Source organism: Phlebotomus papatasi, chromosome 3, assembly GCF_024763615.1.
Source record: "Phlebotomus papatasi isolate M1 chromosome 3, Ppap_2.1, whole genome shotgun sequence".
Taxonomy (NCBI): Eukaryota; Metazoa; Arthropoda; class Insecta; order Diptera; family Psychodidae; genus Phlebotomus; species Phlebotomus papatasi.
The window spans coordinates 28107702-28134192 of record NC_077224.1 but is presented as its reverse complement, the minus strand read 5'-3'; the positions used below and the strand labels follow the sequence as shown (position 1 = coordinate 28134192).

The 26491-nt window shown below is 31.2% G+C and overlaps 1 protein-coding gene across 10 annotated transcripts in view; it reads right to left on the bottom strand.

Annotated features, from left to right (window-relative positions):
* The window catches only part of LOC129807444 (cAMP-specific 3',5'-cyclic phosphodiesterase), a 378877-nt gene continuing 352386 nt past the window's right edge, over nt 1–26491 (bottom strand). For all 10 annotated transcript variants that reach the window (XM_055856714.1, XM_055856713.1, XM_055856716.1 and 7 more), the window contains 2 exons: nt 18404–18929; nt 1–10058 (listed from right to left, as the gene is read on the bottom strand). In XM_055856714.1, the coding sequence (XP_055712689.1) occupies nt 9945–10058; nt 18404–18929 (640 nt within the window). In that variant the 3' untranslated portion in view covers nt 1–9944. The remainder of the gene's footprint in view (nt 10059–18403; nt 18930–26491) is intronic.

Sequence of the window (26491 nt, the reverse complement as noted above, 5' to 3'; positions counted from 1 at the left end):
TTTTTTCTCATTTTTTTTTTTAATTTAATGTGTTTTCTCTTTTCTCTCAAAACAAACATGTTTTCTCTTACATTTTACATTATCTGCTAAGGCTATATGAGTAACAGTCCAATGTCTAGATTTCTTTTCAATTAATTTTATTTTAATCAATTCAAATAATTTAATCTTGTGTTAATCCCAATTATTTGTCCTCGTGTAATAAGGAAAATTCTTTTTCAACACTGTTTTTTTTTTCTTCTCTCATGTTACTGGACATAGATTTGGCATTTCATCGTGATTTTCCTTTTATTTAATTTTAGTTCAATAAATAAACAAATTTCACTTTTCAGTAATAATTAAAATTTTAAAATGATTTTTTTTGTTATCTACTAATTTTCCGATTAAATAGTTTTTGTTTCTCACTTTTGCACTAACCTACAAAGTTTTCTTTCACTTTTTTCTGCTGTTTTTTTTTGGTATGTAATTTCTTATGTTTTATATGAACTTAAAAGTGGGGATTGTATATTCTTTTTTTTTTAGTATCTTTTACACATTACTGATTGATTTCATTCCGATAAAAGGTTGACATAAAAAGAGCTTTTTATATGCTTATAAAGTGTTTGTTTTTTTTTTTAATATTTTTATTTCTTGCCTGTCTCTCATAAAAATTACGGTTTTGTGTGTGTGTTTTCTTTTTCGTGAAAATGTGAAGAGTAATGATGTGTAGTTTTTTTTCTTGTGAAATGTAGAAGAAATGAAGGAAGATGTGTAATGTTCTTGGACATATGTATGTCTCTGTTTTTTTTTGCGGTATATTAAATGTTTTATTTTTCTTTAGAAAAAGGATTGAAGAAATTGTGGCATAATTTTTCTTTATTGTTGTCTTCAAAGTTCACAAATCATTTAGTCATCCACTATATCGTCTTTTTTTTTGTGAAATTGTCATGATATGATTAATTTTTTCTTTCACTCACTTTTCTTCTAAATATTCTCTTTCTAAATTACCTTTTAAATAGCATTATCAAGATGAAAAGTAATAAGTTTACAGTAGATTTACGCGATTTTTCTTACTAATTGTTTATATTTGTTTTTATTTTTCTTCATTTCACTCACTTAAAATATTCTTGGAAAACTTTAAGCTCATTTCGGTTTCCATTCTATTTGACGCTCATTCTGATTTTCCGGCACTGTTCCTACAAAGAAGTTTTTTTTTTAAATAGTTTAAAACACGATCAGCACTTCCTCAAAGAAATTCTGTGCAAAATAATCCGTTGAGAATTAAAGAAAAATCCTTAGAAAATGTAGATATTTTTTTTCTTTTAATTTTTTTTTTACTGTTTTTTTTCTCTCTAACATTCAGGATTATTTTTCCCTAATTAACATTGAAAGCTTCTCTTCTAATTTCATTTTGTCTTCTATGGAATTCATGAGATATTATAAGATATATAGCAAATTTCCAGTAAATTTTGGTTATTTTTTCATTCAGTATAAAATCAGATAATCTTTTGGTAGGAAGATTAAGGTAAAGTGCCCATGTTTAGTGAACTCTCAAGCTTCCTGAATGACTAAATTTTTCCTATGTTTTTCAATAAATGTAATTTATCGCACCCATATTTTAAAAACCAGAAGAAAGTGCCTAGTTTTTAAAATATATTATTTCAGAGTCAACTTTATTCAGAAACACAGGAAAAATTTAGTCATTGGGAAACTTGATATCGTACGAAGCATGATCACTTTCCCCTAATGGCAGAGAGAGGCAATTGATGTGTGATTAGATGTAATCAGAAAAAATATCAGTATTTTTTATTATTAAATCAGACAGGAGAAAGTCAATATAGAAAATACAGATATTAAATTCAAATTATTCAAAAATAAAAATAAATTTTATCCATCATTAGTCTTTAAAATAAAATCAAAATTCGAAAATTTAGTAAGTGAAATTTCATTGCAGAAAGAAATAAAAGACTTTTTTGTCTAAACACTGAGAGAAATCCGAAAAAGTTGAAATAACATTCCGGAAACGTTAATTTTACCCTGCAGTATTGATCCGAAATCGGTGTAAATATTACCCTTTTTAGGTGTATTAGGGGTTAAATTAACCCTTCTTTCATGTTGATTTTACCCTTAAAAAGGTGTAAAATTAACATTAAAAAATGTTGATATATTTAACAAAAAAAAAGTTAATCGCAGCCTCTTTTTTTCTCAGTGAAGAACTAAATAATTTTGGAATATTTGAGAATTGGAGAATTCAACATTTTTTATTTTGCTAAATGAGCGGTCTTCAGGCTAAAGGTTTAACCCATAGTTTCCGAAGATCCTTAAATCCTAAATATCAAGCAAATTTATTGGTTTTGTCAGAATCCAATAGATCATTTATCATTGATCATCCAATCCTAAGACAAAATTTTCCAAAAATTCCTGTTTGATAAGAAATTATAGAAGATTAGCCATACAGCTAAGCCTTAGGTCTGAAGTCCGTATAACCGTTTAAGGACAATTGGGTCACGGGTCTTTTGCTCTAAAGTCAGAAAAAAAAAACAGAAGGTTACTCAAGATCGAAAATTTGTGTCCATATTTCGTTTATTCCATGGAATTCCAATGTGATTCTAGTGATTCCAAATGTTTCATTCTCTTAACCCATTCAGTCAGGTACCAGAAATACTTGAGATAGAATGTTCATATTTTGGGATTAGTTTCCTACAGATTAGTAGATGAATTTTTTGAAAAGAAAAAAAAATTATCTCATATTGGGGCGCGGGGAGCCTCTGTCAAACACACGTCTTAACGGTCACTGAATTTAAATTCTGAGCATTAATTCATTACAAACTCTATTGATTTAGATAGAGTGACTATCCAAGAACACCAATTGGCAACTAGAATTCAAATCAGGAAAGAGGAAAGATGCCAATTTTAACAAATTCGACGGGATATCGTATTTTCCGTCCGCCATTTTGAGCAAAAATTTTGCATGACCTTCCGCGAAGCAAGAAAATTATAACAAAATGTATTTTCATCTCTGTCGGACTATTTTTCTCAAGTAATTGAATAACTAACGTTACTAAAAATCCATTCCCGACAGCAATTCGGATAAAAATTGCCCAGAAATAAATCATCAAAAATCACTCAATTTACGTATGATGTATAATACCATGGTAAGGAATGGGTTAATAATTCAATTCGGTATTCTGTGATTCTCAATTATTCCATTCTGTGATTATGTTTATTCCCGATATCTTCGAATTTATCTAATTTCAGATAGTTAATTTTTTATTTTTTTCAGATAGATAATTTTGTAGCAACAGCTACAATGTCGCTATGAATCAGGTTAGAGGAAATATCTAGTCTATCTAGCTGGAAAGCTTTCCACATCAGGCCACAATATAATCAAAATAGGGTTAGAAATCAAAATTTCCCGCCATTTTCTTCAAGGAAAAGCCTTAATTACATTTTTGTTCAACATGTAAAAAATATTTTTTTTTCCAGAATTTCCACTCGAATTTTTTGTGGAGTGTTTTCGTCTTTGAAAATAAGTTGATATCATAAAAAAACGACTTGAAAATTAATTTATTGTTTACTTTTGACAAAAAGCTTGTGGAAATCTTCTTAAGAATTTAAAAAAAAGGGAAGATGCTCTTAATCCCTTTTCCTTAAAACATAAATGCTAATATTTATTTTTGGAATTCAATTGAATCTGATTACGTGCTATCTGAACCACTTAAAATCATCAAAATCGGATTAAAATAGGATTGATTCTTATTTTCAAGCATATAAAATTTAAAAACTTCTAAGAACATCGTTTTGGGATCCTCAAACTTAAAATTCAATTTTCTGGAACGGAAGGCTACTCATATCCATGAAAACGCTTTTGTAACTTTTGTCGAAATCCTCCAAAATCGCTTAAGTCGGCAGTGATTTGCTCGAAAAGTGCTCGAAAAGATCGTAAGTTTAAAGATTGTTTTCCTTTTATTGAGTCTTATTTAAGCTCAAAGTCTAATAATTAAGCTTTATTTTACAATTTTTTTTTGGGAACTTTTGTTCTTTGCATTAGAAAAATAAACGATTCCTGTTGGGGATAGTTCATCAATTTGGCTCCTGTCTTTCTAAAATCCTAGCTGCATCCATGTCTCTAAATAGAGCCTCTTATTAATCGAAAATAATGGGCACCTCAATCTGTGTAAAATATTGAAGAACGATTTTGTTCTTGGTATTCCGGGGGTCCGCCTTAACCGCATTTACTGATTGGGTATTTTACCTTGTACCCGCCACGGGAGAAATCCTATTTCTTTTTGAATGATGACCTGCTCACAATAACTTATGTTGGTAAACATGTTTTTAAAATTTCCCATGAGAATGAGCGAGATGACTAGATCTATGTTTCATTCACTCTCATTGAAATGTCAAAAACATGTTTACAAAACAAAAGTTATTATGCGTTGGGCATGAGACGTATTCTATGATTGTTGTTGTAGTTGAAAATGTCCAATCTTCTTTGGAAAATAAGAAAAAAATCCATAGAAATCTGTAATGTACTATGGCTTATCTATCGCGGAATTAAGATTGTTTCTGTGATTCCATTTGATTCCAATGATTCTTGAAGAAATTGTATTTCAGATCCTATTAGAATCTTACGAGTGATTCCATGGATTCCATGGATTCGAACGAAAAAATGTGTCGGTATTCCAAGTTTGAGTAACCCCTTGGAAAAAAATTATTCTTTGTAACACTTTTCGATTTTGGTCACCATTTAAAATTCTATAGGCTCCGGCACATCTTTTAGATCGGTCAAATTTTATGAAATCAAAATTCGCTTCTCTTTCTTTCTTAAAAGACTTGCATAAGTCTATCCCACTCTTTCGGTCTCAAAATTGGACTGAACCAAATTTAATTTGGTGTGATGTTCAAAAGAAGAAGAAGAGTGCGAAAGAGTAGGATAGACATATGCTAAACTTTTAAGAAAGAAAGGGATGTGAATTTTGATTTTATGAAATTTGACCGATCTAAAAGGTGTGCCAGAGCCATATTGAGATAAATTCATAATTGGTTTTTCAAAATACCATTTAGATTTCATTTGGTCAATCACTGAACACTTCACAAAATACGTTCGATGATAACTGGCCCTTTTGCCCTGTTTTAGATTTTTTTTATGATGAAAATTTAGAAATTTATCAAATCATCTTTCCGCGTATTTTTCACGGATAATCCAATTGTTTGCAGATATAAATAATATCGTTCGAGTTTGCCAGAATCTGAATTTGCATTGAAGGAATCACCCACCATACCTTTATAATTTGGTCAAGACCGTTGGCTTTCATTTGAATTTTCATGGTTCCGACACATCTTTTAGGTTAGGAAAATTTCATGAAATCAAAATTCATCACATCACTTTCTTTCTCAAAAGTTTCGCATATGTCTATTTCACTCTTTCGGATTCGTCTTCTTCTTTTTTTTTGGAAGTCAAACCAAATTCAATTTAGTTCAATTGAATTTTAACTGCGAAAGAGGGGGATTTACATATGAAAAAATACTTGAAAAAAAGGAAGGGGTGTGAATTTTGATTAAACGAAATTTTCCTGCTCAAAAAGGTGTGCTGGAAACAGTAATGGCTCGGGCACACCTTTTAGACCAAGAAAATTTCATAAAGTCGAATTTCGGATCTCTTTCTTTCTCACATGCTTTGCATAATGTCTATCTCATTCTCTGGCACTCTTCTTCTTCTCTTAAACGTCACTCCAAATTCAATTTAGCTCAATCGAATTTGGTATGCGAAAGAATGAGATAGTCATATGCAAAACATATGAGAAAGAAAGGGTTTCGAATTTCGACTTCATGAAATTTTCCTAATCTAAAAGGTGTACCGGAGCCATAAGGATCGATATGCAAGGAAACATGGATCAACTCGCATTTTGTAAATAGGGCTCTGATTTTTTTTTAATTTATTTAATTTTAGTATTAAAAATACTGGAAAATTAATGGGAGTAATTAAAATTGTGTCTATTCAATATTTCTTTTAATTGTATTCAATTGCCACCCTCTGCATTCTTTTTGTTTTTTTTTTCTAATCTCTCACTGAAAAGGTAAGCTAGTTTGTAGATTAGAGTACTTATTGTTGTTTTTTTTTGGTACGGAAACTGCTACATTTCAGAGTTTATTTTAATTTTTTTTACACAATAATATTTCATTATTTCTCAACATTTGCTTTATTTTTTTTTATAAATTTTTATCCATTCGAATTATTCCATCGGACTACTAAAATGAAAATAGGTGACGCCAGCGTCACTTTTCAAAATTTTCACTACGTCTCACAAAATGTCAATTACATTAGTTCTTTTTTTTTCTTTGTTCTGTATTATAATCTTGATGATTCAAGTGATATTACTGAGAATTTTTGCACAAATTTCTTATTTTGCATTTTTTTTTTGTCTGCTGTGTAACACATTTTGTCAGAAAATCTCAATTCTATACATTCCCCAGTAGCTAACGATAGTTATATTCATTTGTTGTTTGCTTCTTTTTTTTTTGTTAAATATAATTTACAATTTCAAATTTCTCTTGTTTTCATTTATCTCTGTATCTTTTTTTTTACAAAAACTGTTCACACAGAAAAAAATATTTTTTGAAAATGTTCGTAAATGTTTGTGAATTCCTATGGGAGAGTTACGAAATGCTCGTGAATCGCATAACTCACAAACATGTTCGTAAAAGTTTGTACTTTTTTCACAAACATTGTTCTTAACATGATCATTTGACGAGCATTTTTTGTACTTTTACAAACATTTGTTCGTAAATGTTCGTAAACACACAATAAATGTTCGTTAAATTTTGTCATTTTTTTTCGTAAATGTTTGTTTTCCTGTCGAACATTTACGAACAAATGACAAAATTTTACGAACATTTTTTGTGTGTTTACGAACATTGACGAACAAATGTTTGTAAAAGTACAAAAAATGTTCGTCACCATTGTTTCGAAAAATGTTTGTGAAAAAAGTACAAACTTTTACGAACATGTTTGTGAGTTATGCGATTCACGAGCATTTTGTAACTCTCCCATAGGAATTTACAAACATTTACGAATATTTTTACAAAATATTTTTTTCTGTGCATATTTTTCCTTCATTCTTCTTCGGTTAAGAGTTGCTTCACAATATGACGATGATAAATTTTTCTCCTCCATTTTTTTTTAAATTCTTATAAGTCATATATTTTTTTTAATTAATAATAATAAATAATAAATTGAGGTACCTGCCCCAGAAAAATTCAACGTGTTATTACAATTTATTACATTTATTACACATTCCAGCCAGCCAGAGAAAATATTCATTTTTTTACTATATATTTGCTTTTTTTTGTTAAATTTGTGTGTATATTTTTATCTGTTTAGCATTCACTAAAAATGTATATAACTTTTTCTTTTCCTTTAAAACTATATTTAGTGGGACAAATTGAGTAATATTCATCAGTAGAAAACTAAGAAAAATTCTTCGATTTTTCTTAAATCTTCTCACGAAGAACTTTTTTTTTTTGTATTTTGTATATTTCTTTTTTTTATAGCTTTTCCAAAATATTTTCTCTCCATTCTTTGCCTCTACATTTCCATCACGAAATTATCCATTGTCTCTAAAACAAGGGAAAAATGGGAAAATTCAAGGCTTTAATATCAATGGTTACAAACAAAAAAAATTGTTGGTTGTTTTTCTGAAGAGAAAATATCGAGAAAAAAAAACTTTACGTAATATTCATACAAGGATCCTGCCTTGTGAATTGTACTAGATCTTCTCATAAAATAATAAATCAATTAAAAAAAATAGGGACGAAAGAACAAATAATTTTTGGTAAAGAAAATGATTTTGCATGTGAATGTCCTCAATAGTGCATCATTTTCTTATAGTAAATTTAATTATATGTTTTTTTTTTGTTAAATTTTTCTTTGTAAACTTCTTACAAATGTTTCTCATCTTTCTTTCTTTTTTTCTTTTAATTATTCTGAGAAGACTTTCTTTATCTTCTAATGATGAAATGGAGATTCTTCATGCTAAAATGCACGTGTATGCATTTTATAAATATTTTTTTTATCTAACCTCCACACGTTTTTTTTTTTAATTTCTTCTTTTCCCATTACAATGATTTTTATTTCTTTTCTAATTCCTCATTTATTTCTCAATATATCTATAAAGATTATTTCTAAGTTTTCATTAACTTTATATTTTCTACACGATTATATTTTCAGTTTTATTCCCTTTTTTAAAAATCTTTTTTTGCTTGGTTTTTGCTCTAAAAGATTTTATTTTTTTTTTCATTCTTAATCATTTTCTACAAATTTTCAATTATTTTTAATCAATTTTTTTTGTAGCTACAGAAGAAAGATAAAGGAAGATTGTTTTCTTGTGTACAAAAAGAAGAGAAAACATTTTAAAATTTTCTCCAATTTTAGTATTTTTTTTACGGATAATAAAAAAATCAAAAGCAATATTCCACCATTGTCTTTTTCAATAGTAGAACAAATAGTTAAATGAATAAGAAGTGAAGGAAAATAGCAAAACATCCCCAAAACACAAAAAAACATAGGGTAAGTGTGCTAAATTTGGCGTAGTTGCATGCAAGCGTCAAAGTCTCAAGTTTGAAATGTAATATTTTAAATTTAAATTGATTTTTTTTATTCTTTCTTCTTTTGTAAGAGTGTTTCTTGGAACCTTGTAAAGAGTTTACCGTCTTTATTTACTCTAAAATCATTCGTAATACATTTTAAAATGAATAAAAATTATAGACATAGCTTTGGTGCCTTATTTCGTCCACCTTCTTTCTCATAGTTCCTTGTCCTTCGGGAACTCTTCCAATGCCTTTTCCACGTCATCTCGTTTGTCGAACCTACATTTTTTTGTTATTCTTTTGCATTGTATAATCTCTAGAGTACGTAAAATCTAAAAGTTCATGAAAATTCGAGGAACAAAAAAGGTGGCCGAAATTTCAAGCTGACCGGAATTTGGCACACTTACCCTAATTTGAAAAATTTCCACGCAAAAAACGTAATAAAAAATTAATTTCCTTTGCATTGCAAACGCAAAAAAATGAGGCATTATTCAAATAAATTCTTCATATTGATTACGAACACATTTTTAAGCGATTTTTTTTTAATGTTTTTGTTTTATCTGTCGTCATATCTCTCCTTTTGTCTAATTTCACTTTTTAATGCATTATTATAACTTCAAAAGACACAACCATTCTTTTTATGTTTTTTTTTTTTGTAATAGCAATTGAATAAATAATTTCATAAACACTTGTTTTACATTTTCTTTTTGTTTCTTGTTTATATTGAGAAATTTCATTAATTTTCTCAATTTTATGCTTCTTCATTTTCCTTTGTAAAATTAAAATGAAAAAAACAAAATGCGTAATTTTCTTTGCTCATGCAATATTAGAAGTATAAATTTGAGAAATATATTTTCGGCACAAAGAATAAACCTTTGAGAAATTAAGAATTGCTCTCACACGATCACACACGAATTTTTTCAATTTGTATATATAATTTATTTTAATTTAATTGTCTCACAGACGAATAAATGTTGAGGATGACTTTTGCAGAGATAATATGGTTTTTTTTTTGTTTTCTTGTTTTTTGGAGAAAGAAAAAATATGAGTAAATAGGTGTGCAAAAAAGAATAATGAGAAAAAAAATCCCAATCTGCAGCTGATTGATGTGATTTTTCTTTCACGCAAATTTTCTTTTCAGCGTGAAAATGTCCTGTTTGAGGAGCAAAAGAAGGACAAGAAAGTCCTCCAAATAGGATTGAAAAAAAAAAGAAACACATTACCTGTAGAGCAAAAAAAAATCTCACATTGTCGCTTCCCATGTGCCCACCCCCCATCTCCCATACTCTTTCTTTTCTCCACTCCCTTGTGTGTGTTTATCTAATAAGCCAAAATGTTTGTGCTTTCTCGGAAAGCTTCCTGCATAGTCCGACCACTCTCCGTCACATCCCAACGTGCTGCGGTGAAATTTGACTAGTGGATGGCTTGACACCGCTAGAGTCGTCCTCATCGTCATCCTCGCCACCCTCATTGTCAGAGCCCTCCTCAAGAGTCACCTGCAAAGGAACACGTATAGGGAACAACAGTCAGAATTCACCCTCGAAAATACCATGCATTTGTGCAGATTTATCATACTTGTTGAGCTTATTGTTTCAGTCCAGAGCAATTAGTTCATCAACAAGTACAAAGAGGTCTTCATTACTAAAGGGTTTTAGGGTTTATAGTTCTCGTAAGTTTCAAAATTTCGGAACAATAAGCAATTGTAGTCATTCATCAAAATCTGTTGGAACAATTCTCTTATATACGAAACCTTTCAATTCTGAGATAAATCTTTAAAGGCTGATTCATATTCCTCAATAATTCAATTTCAAATTTTAAAGTGTCAAATTTATTTAAACTTTTAAACTGAAATGTGATAAACTTCATAATAATGAAGCTGAAATGGCTGAATGGTAAATGTCTAATGATATTTCATCTATTCCGATCCTGCATTAAAATTTTGATTCTTTACAAGGTTTTAAAAGGTTCAGCCATTCGGACCAGATTTCAAATATAAAAAGATAAAAATCAAGTAAAAAAAAACTTAAACTCCCGGTCCATCCCGAAAACCAAAATTCCGAAAAGCCAAAACACCGAAGAGGGAAAATATTATAAGGCTAAAAAATCCTGAAAGCTACAATCCAGGGGGCAAATTCTGAACGTATCTAGTCGGACTACATATATTTAGTCTGACTACATAGCTCTACGTGTACACTGCGGTTGAATGTGTGTGAGTGTAGTCGAGACACATTTTATAGTATTGCCGCATTCCTATCTAGTCTCTGAATTCGTTAAGTTGGTTAACGAAATGAAATCGCGACAACCCTTGACTTGATAGGAGACTACATAGCCAATTTCTATCTAGGCACCTCTTGAACATACCTAGATGGCAAAAATTTTTCTGAAATTGGACCAAAAATGTCTTAAGTATACCCGTCAAATCATTGCTCTACCTGCCGATTTTACTCGGAGGTTTTTTGAATTGTAACGGCTATATTCTAGTACTTTCAGAGAAATTCTGTAGATTTTCGGCAGAATTTCTGCATAGAAAATCTGTAGATTTGCGACAAAAATTCTTTCGAAATTCTGCAGATTCTCTGCAGAATTTCTGCATAGGAAATCTGCATAGGCTCCATAGTCTCAACAAAAATATTGTTGATTTATCAAGAAACTGTAGATGTTACAAAGAAAATGGTATGCTCTGCTTAACAAGCATTACCGATTAAACATTTTAGATAAGTAAAAAGATTCAAGCAAAAATACTGCATTTTTAAAAAAAAACGTTCATGGAATGATGCAAAAACACAAATATTAGGTCGACACTGTGTTTAAAGTTATCACTTCACTATTCTCTACATATAACACGATGTCGCAGAATTCTTTATTTTTTATAAACACTGTGATATTACTAAGAATAACTCTATTGAATTTTGCAAACTTCAGTGAAAAATATTCCATCTTTTCTGACACAGCTGTCTGGAAAGTCTGGAATGTAGAAAAATCTACAGAAAATCGGCAAAATATCTACAGAAATTCGTCAGAGTGTGCATCGGGATTCGTCAGAAAATCTGCAAAAAAAATTCTGACGAATTTTGTCCCAAGCCCAAATAAAATTCGTAGGAATATCTACCGATTTCTCGGCAGATTTTCAGCAGAGGTGTAGATATTTTCTGCAGAAATCTGAAAGATATCTGACGAAATTATTTGACGGGTACTGCATAAGTGATGTCTCTCTATATGCATAACGTGTCGATGCACAGCTTTTGTGTCGGTTGCATTCAAAATCAATTTGTTTACATTTTGACAAAGTAATTAGACACCTTTCACCGGTTAATTCGCCATTTTGAATTATTCAAGGTCAAAGGGCAGAATTTTAATGATCAGGAATCTTTGATTTTTCCGTTCTGTTTTTAACACTTTTGTTTTTACCAGTTTGTCTTTGCAATCCATCTGTTCGGTAATTTTTTTTTTTCTGAAAACTTTGTCTATGGAAATTGTATTGTATTGTATTGTATTTATTTTCATCTTGAGACATCATCCACCCCCCATGCGTCCATCGCCGTCTTAGCGTCGATTACCAACCTCCAGAGTAAAACGATGGAAAAACTCCTTCACTGGTTGTATAAGCCATATTAACAAATGTAGGGTACATTGTTTTTTTTTTTGGGAGATGTCAACAAGAGACAAAGGCCAGGCTGGTTCAGCCGTTTGGCGTTTTACCTTTCATACACTGGTAAAAATAAAAGAGTCAAATTGACCCTTTTCAAAAGGATGGATCGTATTTGACCCTTTGAAAGGTTCACTTTTGTATCTCTTGAAATTTAGTATGCACATTTATCACGAATAATCATGTTTTATTGTAAACTTATTACTGATATCATATTTCTCTCATCTGAGCGAACACCAAAGATCACTTTTTCATTGTTTTTTTATTCGTTTATTCCGGAATTAAATAGATGTCAAAACCGTGACCCTTTCGAAAGGTTCCTGGTGACCCTTTCAAAGAGTCAAATATGATCCATCCTTTGGAAAAGGGTCAATTTGACCCTTTTATTTTTACCAGTGTACATTTTACACAATTATCGGAAATTTTCTCTGCCACACATTTTGCACAAGTATTATTTTATAACTTTCCTAAAATTTCCCTTTTCCCGGAAAATTTCTCTTTGCCCCAAAGGACAAAACTAAAAACTTCCCAAAAAAACAGAAAATTTTTCTTTGCCCAAAGTAAGCAATTAAGAACTTCGAAAAACACCTTTGTAACTTTATTATTTTATTTAATAAAATTTACTTGTGTAAAATATATGAATGACAAATTTTCCAAAAAACAAACATTACAGAAAACAAAGATTCCAAAGACAAACTGAGAAAAACAAAAGTATAAAAAATTAAATAGAAAAAAAATAAAGATTTCGCAAACCCTAATTTTCAACCGATTTGGGGTTGGGAGTATGCAAATTAAATTAATTAAAATATTAATGATTTTTTGAAATATGTTCTTGAACAATTTTCAACTTGAAGATGGTTATGTGGTAATTTGTAAATAAATTAATCGAAATTAATCCTTAAGATAAGCATTCAAAAAATTTCGAAAAAATAATATAAAGGCAGAACTTCTTCTCGAGAGTTCAAGCAACTCTCAAAGTCTCGGACCCTTTGCCACCCCTTTTATGCAGTATATGTTCTAACTCATAGTAATAAATTTACATATCCATATAGTTATTGTCTACGAAAAACCCTCAAGTGAATTTGCAGCATTGAATCAATTAAAACGAATTTATCGTTTTTTTTTAGAATAAAATTCTTTGGATGTTGGTACTTTTGTGATACCAAAAGTATATGAATATATATTGATTCTAGAATTGTTTTCCTTGTGGAACTTTATTTTACAACTATCTTTTGCATAATAGATAGAAAAAAAGATATTCCATAAAAATGGAATAGAACGATCATTGGAAAGTTAGAGTAATTTTTTTTTAAATAAACTAAGAATTTCTTAGTTTTTTAGTTTTATCTATTTTTAGACACATATGGTCAAAAAAATTTTTTCTCTCAACTTCTTCACTCCTTCACAAAATCCTATAAAGCGGCGCATATGAAAATTTCTGCCAATCGCTCCAACATTCACTCACAGTGTTGGCCAATGTTTTCGGGATCTATCATTGAGATTTTTTTGTTCGCTCCGTTCGCTCCGACTCCAGAAGCATTTTGGAGAAGTGCAGAGTAGAGCGTGAACTGCGTGAGTGAACACAAAGATGCAGAAAGAACGAGACGATCGATATAGACTGTTTCCCCTCTTCATTACCAGAGGGATAGCTACTCAGCTTCTGGAGCTTAAATCTGGAGCTTTCATTTGGTTTCAAGCAGCCTTAAAGCAAAATTTTTGAAAAATACACAAAATGACAGCTGTAATAAACCGAATTCGCAGCATGACAAGACCAGCTTCAAGGAAACTTCAAACGCGTTTATCTTAGAACTTGCTTTCTAGATTAAGATTTTGGATTTACTTAAAATAAATTTAGTATATTTTTATTTTGAACCAATAAGAGATAAATATAAAACGAGTCGACGGATCGAATACGATTTAAAAAGAAATTAAACAATGTCTGTTAATTTTGAAATAGTTGAATACGACATTTAATAACAACCAATTTTTTCAGTATTTAAAATTTAAAAATATGCTTTTTTAATTTTTCACTTCCTTTGTAAAATGTGACAAATGATATTTTACATTTTTATGATCCAAATCTTTCCCTGGTATAAGAATGTAATACTTAAAGCTATCTATAAGTGCTGCATGAGTTCTAGTACATTTGAGATTGATTTTAGAAATTGTACGATTGTTTACAAAAATTTTAGAGAATCAAATCAAGAAACCTTCTGGATTGATTTTAGAAACTTAAGACTTAATTTTTGAAAGCTTTGCAGGATTAATTATATAAACTTTCCGGTTAGTTTTAGACACAGAACCCTTAAGCTTATATTTTCACAGATCGATTTTAGAAAACGCGCACACTTTAAGCATAAAGAAAAACGTTAATATTATATATCAAATCCCAACTGCCTCAGCATGAACGACCTTAGTTGTGTGTAAAATAATACGCACAGACCAATCATAAAACGGTTCAGATTGCGTTTAAAATCACGCAAAGCTCAATCAAAAAACGGTTAATGCGCTTAAAATCACGCACAGCTCAATGATACAACGGTTAAAATTGTACTTAAAAAAGCTCAAGCGTGATTTTAAGCGTATTGGTCGTATTATGATTGAGCTCTACGTGATTTTAAGCGCATTATCGGTTTTATGATTGAGCTGTGCGTGATTTTAAGCGTATTAACCTGAACCGTTTTATGTGTGTGCTGTGTGTGTTTCTAAGCGTAATTTTGAGCGTTTTATGATTGAGCTGTGCGTGTTTTTAAGCCCTTTCCGAAAAACAGACCTAAGGATTTCTTGTTCTTTTAGAATATGATATACAGAAAACGTGATTGAATATCATTTCATCCTTATACAATAACTTCAATTCATTCCTTCTATCAATTTTTTCAACGTCAAATGTTAAAGAAAAACATCTCAAATTATTTTACATATGTTTAAAAAAAATATAATTAAAAAATCTTTAGTAAAATTTGCGAAGAGTTCTAAGATCAAATATTAAGCAACACTAGTACGATTTTCTAAGTCCTTTAGCAGCTTTTTAAATATTTGGAGGGATAAATGGTATTGTCCTTTCTGTGAGGTTCGAGCAGAAATAATTGAAACTGTAGGAGAAAGTGGTCTGCCTTTGAATGCGGCAGCCTTTGGACATTTATTTTTCTCCCTTATTTCCCAAACCAAAAATTCTATTTTATTAATCGAAGTTAATAGAAAATAGTTAATTTTATAGATTATAGTTTAGAGTACAGGGTTTTTGCTTTGGAAAATAAGAGAAAAATTGAAATATTCAAAGGTTGCCGCATTCAAAGACAGGCCACTTTCCCCTAAAGAAGTTTACTTTTCAGTTGTTGAATATCAAGATTTTCTACAGATACAGAAATTACGGTTTAGAAAGTAAAGCATTAGTTTTACATATGCATTTTGCACATGAATTAATACATTCTTAAGAAATATTAAAAAAAAAAAAACGATTTTCGACCAAGAGCGTTGGCTTTGAATTTGGCAATGTAGGTGATGTAGGTGATGTAGGTGAGAAAAAACGTTTTTTTTTAAACAAAATTCGGAAATATGTAAAAAAAAAATATGCAAAAATGCAAATATGCAAATAAACATGAAATATGTCAAAATATGCATTTTTTTATAGGGTTTATTAGTACCACAAGAGCCCAATTCGTGAAGATAAAGGGTTAAATACGGCCTGAGAATGCTTAATAAAAAAATGTAAATATATTATCTTGACCAACTCTAGTAATGTGTAGAATAATTCCCCAAAACACTGAAAATTTACTATTGTCTCCAAACAAGCCCGAGTACCGTCGTGACACTTTTAAGAATTGAAGCTATGACACTTTAAGAATTTGGGATTTTGGTTTTTCCGGATTTTGACTTTCGGGATTATTGCGTATGGCATTTTGACTCATTTAGGATTTCGACCTATTCGGATTTCGACCCTTTTGGGATTTCGGCATTTGAAAATATTCAACTTTTTGACCAGGATCCTTGCTTAACATTTGACAGAACCGCCGGACCATACATATGAAAAATCATTTTTTTTTACACTTGAACAACAAAATCGGACGGATGGCATTGTCTGATCGAAAAATGATGTATGGACGAAATATAGACATAAACGTCCTCTACAATTATGTCGAAGTAATCATCAAGATCGGTTTTACTTGAACTGCTTTTATTAAGGAAAAAGCTGAGACAATTTTTAACGATTGAAATAGTAATTGAAATTCCTAAGGGAGCATCTAAACGGGGGGATTTTATTTCGAAACCGCCATTTTGACACAAAAATCCCCCACTGAGCTTTAGACCCGTGCATTTTTTGCCTATCTTTTGGCGCTTAAAATCTGCCTCTTCGAAAGCTCAATTTGTTTATGTTCGAATATTTTGACATTTCAAGCGATTTTAAAACTTTTTTTTTTGTATTTCAAGAGATGTTTTTCTCGTGAACTATTTTCAAAGTTATCAAGAGTCGAAAAGCAGATGAAATGGGGACACGATATCGATCACTCTTCTGAACTCATCGTTTAATCTTCATTAATGGTCGAATTGTTAAAGTTGATTTATAGGAAAATAAAAATTTACGATATTGTCTTAATTTAGCAACAATATTAGCATAAAATCCTGCGGTAGGACGGTTTTGATATAGAGGATGTATGCCCCATCTCCTCTTTTTTTTTAAAAAGTGTTCGTCACCAGGCGTAAATATTAACTTTACCACTCTTTAACAAATTCTTTGATTTTAAAACACGATGTGATTGACGCTCGGAACGTTTCGAAATAAAATAGAAAGTCTTCCAGACTATCTATTTTAGTTAGAGCACACTTTGAGAATTTATATCAGAGGGTGGAGAAAATTTATTTCAGGCACGAACCACTAGGGGAGATTTCCCGAGACTCACCGGTGCATAGCACAGTGGAGTGTATTTCGAAATCCCCCCGTATAGAAGACGCCTAAAAAGGATATATTATAAAGAGATTATTGGTGTACGTTTATGGGGAAGAGTCATAGAAAACCGCAGGTCGATATTTCTTCCCGTTTGGTCTCCATTTTCAAAAAGAGAAAAAAAGGAATATTTAAATAAAATAAACCAATTAGCGATATTTTGCATGTGGTTCCATTATATTGTAAATAGGTTCAAGTCCAAGCGATATTATCATTATTATAAATACTTTGAGAATTTAAAAGAGAATCATAAAAGCACTTCCTGACACTTAAGAATTCAAGAGCTTTAATGCGAAAATGTAAAAATATCGTTACCCGGGTTACGTGGGCTACATTTCATTGGAGGAATATTGTAGGAAATAAACAAATGGAGAAAAGTTTAAAATAAATCCCCAAATGGGTATTGATATGCTTTCATTTAATGGAATTTATGCTTCCACCTCTCAATTAAAAGTGTCTGAAGTCAATTATACAGAAAATTAAGAAGCAATAAGTTTAAAATCCTGATGGAATTAGTGAAATTACATTAAAAGAGCTTACACACACAGCGACTATAGAAACGAATAGAAAAGATGAAAAATTTTATTATACGTCACGAAATAATAAGAAAAGTAAATAAAATGTAATTTATAGTCTCACGTAAAGCCAATTAAATCACTCTGTACTGGGTTAATTTACATAAGATTTCTCTTGGTGGGAAAATTAAAGAAAAAAATATATATAAAGTATATAGAGAATCCGCGAATGGAGAGAGACAGAGAAAAAAAACGAGAAATTGCATAAAATTCTAGTTTAAACTTCTTTTGGTTAAATGGGAATTATTTAAAAGTATTTAATCACAAGAGTGTCTCTTTTTTTTCTGTTTGTTTAATGAGATTTTTTTTAGTTTGATGAAATTCAGTGGAAATAATCTTATTCATGTTATCGATTTATTTTCACACTGAGAGAAATCCGAAACGAAAAAGTTAAAATAACATTCAGGAAATGTTTATTTTACCCTGCAGTATTGATCCGAAATCGGTGTAAATATTACCCTTTTTAGGTGTATTGGGGCTTAAAGCTACCCTTTTTCATGTTAATTTTATCCTTAAAAAGGTGTAAAATTAACATTAAAAAATGTTGATATATTTTTTTTACACCTAAAAAGTGTTAAAATTATGAGGAGAAAAAGTTAATCGCAGCCTCTTTTTTTTTCTCAGTGCAGCAAATTGCCAACTTGATGTTAATGTTATAGAGGGGAAAATGGCACAAACCTGGAAGCGGATTTTATCGTCACCCTCAATGTCGTCAGACTGCGGTGGGGATGGCGGGATCATGCTCTGGTAGTAGTCACGATTCTCCTCCAGCGTATCGAGGATTTCCTGGGCATCGGGGTGCACAAGGTCACCCCACGTCTCCCACAGCGGATGCACGATGTAGTCAATGAAGCCCACCTGGGACTTCTCCACCGTGGCATTATGCCTGTCGCACATTGGACTGATGTCCATGCCACTGGCGCGCTCCTTGTCGCCCTGCAGGAAGAACTCCTCCATAAGGAGTGCTACCCAGCGCTTGTACAAGGGAAGCGGCTTCGTGGGATTACTGAGATCGGCACAGTGCACCAGATTCTCCAGCACCTGTATCCGGTCCGTATAGTTATCCAGAAGCAACACACCGCTGCCGGCCACCTTCTTCGTCTCCGTCATCGTCTTAAGGTCCGCCAGCAGACTCATATGCTTGGACATGTCCGTCGACAGCACTATATCAATCACCATTTTCCTCAACGTCTGACGTTGTTTTCTGCAAATACCCCAGACGTCATATGAAACACATGAATTATGTTAGCAAGAAGATAGGAATCTGACCTAAATTAATGGTTCTTTCTGACTTTTTTTCTGCCATTTCAGAGGGCATTAAAAAAAACCCACTCTGCCTTGTTTTATATAAATCGGATTTCCAGTGAGATTGCATTCAGCTGGGAAAACACATTTATTTCTATTTCAGTAAAGATTAGAAAACCAGTGACAATCTATTTTACAGTAAGAGAGATTCTTGAGAGATCTTGAAAAAAAATGAAAGACAGAACTAAAGTCTGTAAAGTAAAAGAAACGACTAAAGTCAAGAGACGGCTTCACGTAATTATAATCAAAATAATGGGCAGATTACATTTCCTTTAGTTGCTGAAGTCGTTTTAAGTCGGCTTAAGTCGTAAGTGTGTTTAGGGCATAAGTCTTAGCCATATAGCTTTACTTCTCTAATTGCTTATTAGGCAAAATTTTTGAAAAAAAAAATTCACTTACAAAGAAAAAAATGTTTTGTAAAATTGTTCGGAAATGTTTGTGAAATCCTATGGCAGACTTACGAAATGCTCGTGAATCGTATAACCCACAAACAAGTTCGTAAAATTTCGTACTTTTTCACAAACATTGTTCGTAAAATGATCATTTGACGAGCATTTTTTTTACTTTTACAAACATTTGTTCCTAAATGTTCGTAAACACACAAAAAATGTTCGTAAAATTTTGTCATTTGTTCGTAAATTTTTGTCAGACAAACAAAAAATTACGAACAAATGACAAAATTTTACGAACATTTTTTTGTGTGTTTACGAACATTTACGAACAAATGTTTGTAAAAGTACAAAAAAAAGTTCGTCAAATGATCATTTTACGAACAATGTTTGTGATTTCGTAAACATTTACGAACAATTTTACAAAATATTTTTTTCTGTGTAGGATTATACATTAAAAGAAAATGCTTCATCTATTTGACATTTAAAAAATCAAGGGCTAAACCTTCTTTATTGTAAAATTAGTTTAGCGTAATGACTAAAAAGCAAAAGTTAGATCGTTTACCTTCAAAATATCTCTGACTAGTAAATTGGCACTTAAATAACAAAAATAATAAATTGCTTGAGCATTTGTCTCAGTTTGGCGCCTAAAATGCAACTGGTCTTATTTCCGTGTTCTACTTAGATAATACTTAAAGGCTTTCTCTCCTGAAGTATACACTTAAGTGTTAATTTTTGTGAGAAGATCGGGTGGATTTAAAGATAGCGCTTCAGGGAAGTTCATTAATGGAATTTCTTATTTTTTCTTCAAAATTATAATTCGAAACGAAAGAATAAATTTCTCAATACTAATAATAATAACTAGGAACTTCCGATCCTGATCCTATTCAGATAACAAAATAAATATTGTTTTATTGTAGCTAAAGCGATTCTAATCTAGTCTAATTTGAAACAATAAAATCAAATTTCTGAGTTTTGGATGATAAAAATAGATAGGGGATACCGGGGAGACCGGGGAGGTTGGGACACTTTTTCATGTTTTGACTTTGAGACACTATTCCAAAAAATCACGATAGCGTATCATAATTTTATGCGGTCTATAGGATACTTATAGGTATTGACTTTATAAAAAGTAATCGATAGAACTTGGAAAACAAATTAGTTTTCTTGGAGACGATAAAACATTTAACTTGACGCTTTGTCCCAAACCTCCCCGATATGGGGCAATATGGGACGCATTTTTTCTCGCATAATTTGCATTATTGGAGCACGTTAATTAATTTTAAATACTAGATTAATAATATTTTTGATAGAAATAAAAATGTTTCATCTTTTATTTCATACCTAGAAATTAATATCAATTTTATTTGTACAGTTGAGTCATTTATTGTCAATCAATTATTTAAAGTATTTTCTTCATATTTTCCATCTACCTTTCTTTGCTTTTTTTATTCTAAATATTGCAATCATGATCATCAATTTCCTCAGGCGAGTAGATTCTCTTGACACTTTTAGTTTTGAACTCATTGGCGGATTCCTGTTTGATTTTACGACAACTGCATGGTACCTGGGGTGAAATGATAACTTTGACTCTCGCTAGTATCGATTCGATACTATCGAATCTCTAGTATCGTTAAATCCAAATGATGAGATGAAATGAGTGTCGGCTCTTCACGCATTGTCGGCTCGTTAATGTGACACTTTGGGACAGTGAAACATAACCTCACTCTCGCTTGTTTTGTTCTTGCAATCGGAGTATTTCAGTGATTTTATTAATTTTAAGTTAAAATAGTCAACCCAAGACTTGCTGCAAGTCAGTCACTGAACAAATGACTCCAGAAATTTAAGGAATTATTTTTCATCTTATCAGTCGTGGTGATTTCTGATGGCTTGTAGTGTTTTAAATTTGCAAGGAGAAGCATAAGATCTGATGGAAGCACACGCATATGTGACCATTTCCTACTCTGTGAAATTAAATCTCACGAGAACGAATCCATGAGAAACCTCTCCATCAACTTCCTGGACAGTGTGTCAAACTCAATCACTGAGTATAATAAGATTATCCTCTGATAAGCTTTTCCCGGATGGTCCAAAAATATTTTGTGGTTTTGCAGAATCAACAGAACATAAATTTTCGTATCAATTTTCCCGAGGTTATTCCGTGCAGAACAAACAAAATTTCACAAGAATTATACTTAATATTATTAAAATTTAATAAATATAAAATAAATGAGGGCATTTACTTACTAAAAACATGTAAAATCTTCTCTAAATTTCACTTCAAGGGTACAAATCGACAGCTCTAGATGTGTTGATAAATTTGTGGCGAGAATTATCGACACTACCGACAAAAAATGCGGGTTATCATCTCGATCGTCCATAAATTGACACTCGACACTAGCGATGGGACAATTAGAGAGAGTTATCATGTCACGTCACCCCTGTTTTTCCTTATTTCATTGAATTAGCTCTCGCCTTGCCTTTTCTGGAGAACTTGTAAAATTTGTAAAGGATATTGTTAACGATAATTAATTGAAAATAATTATATAATAATAATGTTAATAATTGTTAACGTTAATTTTTAACGAGATTGGTCAAAGATCGAATATCCTCTGAGAAGGAATTATTGGTTCCCAAGACAATGATGATTTAATTGTCTCTGTAGTTAGAGAAATCTGCTGCACTGATAAACTTTACACAAGAGGGAGATTTTTAGTAGAAACTGGGCATTACTGCCCACCGGACTTTTTTGACAATAAACAATTGCATGCCACTTACAATTTTGTGGAAAATCAACGTCCCATTCATCCCCTTTCAGGTGTCCCAAACATCCCCGGGTGTAATTTTGGTATTTAAAACCTTTATGTAAAAAACAAGAGCGTTTAATCTCTGAAACTTTTATAAAAATATGTACCCAGATTACACTGCTACCTAATGAGATAAAAAATTTTGAATATATATCGCTGATATAAAATACAAAGAGGAAAACTGAGACGTTAAAATATACAATTTTTATCAATTTTTAAAAAAGTGTTCATAGAATTAACACAATAAAACTGAGGATATCCATTCTTTTAGTCAAGATACATCTTAATATTGCCTACGATTGAGTAGTCGTTAAATCCCATTTATTAAAAAAAAATAATGAAAGAATCGCCTTGTCCCACACTACACCTGTCCCAAACCTCCCCGGTCTCCCCTAAGTCACATATGGTAGATATATTACCTCAAAGTTTATAAAGTTTGATCTGTCAGAATTGTGTAATTGTAAACATTTACCAATATTTCTCAGACTTGGTGGTAAAATTTGAAATATTTGCTGAAGCAGTTGGAAATTTACATAAAAATTTTAAATAAATGAATAATTAAAAAGCATGATGTTCGACTTCAAACTTAGACCCGAGGCGCATAGCGCCCTTGACCTTATAAAACTACAATTCTATTATTTTATTGGTTGATATGCTTGTATGAAATGTATGGCAGACGAAATGTTCAATTTTTGTACAAAATGTATGAAAGACGAAATGTGAAATACGAAATGGTAAAATACGAAATGTGCTGAAATACGAAGTTTCCGCAATACGAAATGTGCAATACGAAGATGTAAAATACGAAATGTAAAATACGAGGTTTCCCAATCCCCGAAGATTTTGTATAAAATTTTATTCGAAATGAAAAATTTAAGATTGGAATATTAAGAAAACCATTGAAAAAACCATTACTTAATTTTATAGCAGGATGGGGCACGGATGTATAGTTTAGTCACTGCGTTATTATACGTCATGTTTGATGGCCATTTTCTAAAGCAAGACGCATTTTTTTTTTAAATTTTTTTCTTATGTGAAGATTTTTCTGTTCAAAATTGTCTTTATTGGGGTTATAAGTGATAAAACACCGGAAGTGATCATACAAATAGAACTTATATAACCCGGAAGCCATTATACTGTAAGTGTTTTAGTTTATCATTTTGATGATCAAAAATCTAACTAGTATGATTTTTGGTTCTTTACAGCCCAATTCTATCCAGAAATTGCTATTTTTTTTAAACTAGTAATATTGATTGAGTTCCCTTATGTTCTAAAGTCTTTTTTAATGGCTTTAGTTTAACTGCCTCATCTTAAATTTCCTCTAAAAAAAAAATATAATCGACTAAATTCGATTATTTTAGTTATCAACTCAGCAATTACTGTAATTATTTCATCCTCTAGCACAATACTCAAGTGTCTTAAATGACAATTTCCTTAATTATTCATTAATGCTTATCTCCACTTCTATTCATATCAAAAGTTTTATCTCCACTTCTCATGAGAAAAGTTTCCGTTCACACATTTTCCATCAAATCCCAAATTCCCCTCAGTGTCTGTCTTTTGGCATCTTACTCATTTTTTTTTGGTATTTGGATGGGAGTTATCTGTTGCTGACAACAGGAAATGAGATAAATTTTCATCCCCAATGGACAAACTAGAGGGTGAAAAGTATTGTAAATTAGTCTTTGACTTTCGACCAGCTTCCAAACTCATCTCATGGAGAGAGGACGAACCCCAGAATTATTTCCTTTTGAGGGGTGACAAAAAAAAAGGTGGAAAGTTTGTCCTTATTGAACGTAATCGATTTTTAGATGAGGGGGAATGGAAACTTTCTTTTTAGTCGAAGGGACAGGGTTCAACAAGTTGATTTCAGGAACAAATTCAATTTACACCCACATTCTCTGAAAGATTGTTAGGACTTGGAGGGATTTTGCTCCTTCTTTTGCTCTCTAAACCCAAGAATGTGATGGAGAAAAATGGAGAAAAATAATGAAATTATGGAAAAGTGACGAAGAAATAATCAGTGGATAGCACTTGAAGGAACTTAAATTCACCGCTTCATAGAAAACTTAATTCCGTTAATACATGGAAATTAATTAATTACAGTGTGGATGGGGAATCCTATATAGAGAATTTCCTCGCTTTCCTCTTTCGACAATCTTTTTATTTTTTTTTTATATTTTGATCTACTTGAAATATTGATTAAACTTTCCTAGCAAGACATGCCATCTTACAAACACTCAATCATCTCAAGATGTTCAATCGATTAAAAATAGATAGAGGAAAACTTTAAAATTAAAATTGTACGCTTTTCCCCTCAGTATGTCAATCTCGCAAGAAATGTGGAAAAACTTGTTCTATATCCCACTAAATGTTTGTCTAGAAGTTTGATGGAATATTAAGTATGCATTTTAAAATTTTTAAAAGCCACTTCCATCAAGTTTGATGGATTAGTCTTATGCCAATGTAAAATTCATCATAAACAATGTCATCTTCATACTGTCACTTTCATATATAGCCCAGAAATAAAAAAACATCTTTTCCTCATGCCTTCCTTAAAGACAATTTCTGTGGGAATTTACAATGAGGAAGCTAATTGATGTTTGCGGGAAACTTTGAACACTCCCCATCGGCTGTATTCAGAGAAATTAATGAAATTTGCAAAATATTAAATTACCGATGCCAGAGTAGAAAGTTTCCTCAATAATACATGTCCTTTTATGGAATACATTAAACAACATTTTGTCCCAGTCTAATTCACAATTAAACAAAAACTTATGTCTTAATGCTCAAGCAAGATACACACTAATAGCTTTTATCGAAATTCCTCCAAAATAATTAACATAACGTTTCATCTATTTGAAGATCCTTATTATCAGCATTGTACTTTTCTTTTAACAGTGGAAATTTTCCTCTAAAGTATTTTATCTAGGGTAAATTGAGCTAATTCAAAACCAGCTCCAAATGGAAATTTTTCGCTACTCTAAATGGAAATGTCACTGTTTTCATGATAAATACAGTAATAAATTACTATGTTTATATATTTTCTACACTACAGTTTCATTATTTAGTTAATTTTGCTCCAAATAAAGCGAAAATCCATTCATATTCACAAATTTTAATTTGTTAATTTCTCACAAAAATTAAAAGTGTACCTTTTCACCATCGAATTTTTCATCGATCGGCCATGTTTTTCAATGAAAAACACAATAAGGGTGACTGTTGTTTATTCATTTTCTTTAAAATATATGTAATATTTCTGGCTAATTTTAGTTAAATTAAGTGCTAATCTTTATTGTTAACGGTACGTGAATTTTTCAAATGAAATAATTATCTACTTCGTGAACAAAAAGGGTTTTTCTGAAGTGTCTGCAAATGCTTCAATAGGAAATTACGGAAATATAATTTTTTTTTGGGGAGATATTCTTATTGTTTTAGATGGGAAAGGAGAAAAGACTAAGAATAAGAACAAATCCTGCACTCAAGCGCAACTCAACAAGGTTTTGGAAGCCTTTCGTCGCGGTTTCATTTACACTGTTTGTGTCCAATTAGAAACTTTCCCTTGCCTCCAATTAGATTAATATGTTTCCAATATAAGCATTTTGCGCTCGCGTATTTTTCTTGTATTCAAGATGTTTTCAAATTATATCCAAAGAATTTTCACTAAACAGTAGCATTCTAGGAGAGTCAAGGAGCAAATTTATGTAATTCTCTTCAGAAAAAAATATGAACTTAATGTGTTGAATCTTCTGTCAAAGTTAAAGCGTCTGGAAATGGTTTTGAATTAGGACTTTACCTTATATCTGTATTTGTCAAACCCATTATAATTGACGCAATAAAATTTATAAAGTCAAAAACTTACAGTAAAGAAACTGGGGCAAGCATAAAATTTCACAATAAAATAATTTCTGAAATAAAAGAGACTAAAAGAATATGGAAAATAAGAATATTGAAGTTTTGAGCATTCTTTTTAAAATTTTTCTCTTACTGAAATTATCTATTTTGACAAACTTATTGAAAAAAAGAGACAGGAAAAGCGTCCTAGCTTCGCCGAATGCTCGAATTTAAGTCAGAAAAGACGTATATATGCATGTTGAAATGTTTTTGACATTAGTAACATGCTTACGCACAAATAAACAAATATTCGATAAAAATGAATGAATTACGATTACCTGACGAATTCATTACCGATTGGAACTGATATAGACGGATAAGAAATTTGAAGAACTTTCCAAAAAATCCAAAATTAACCATATCGGTTGAAA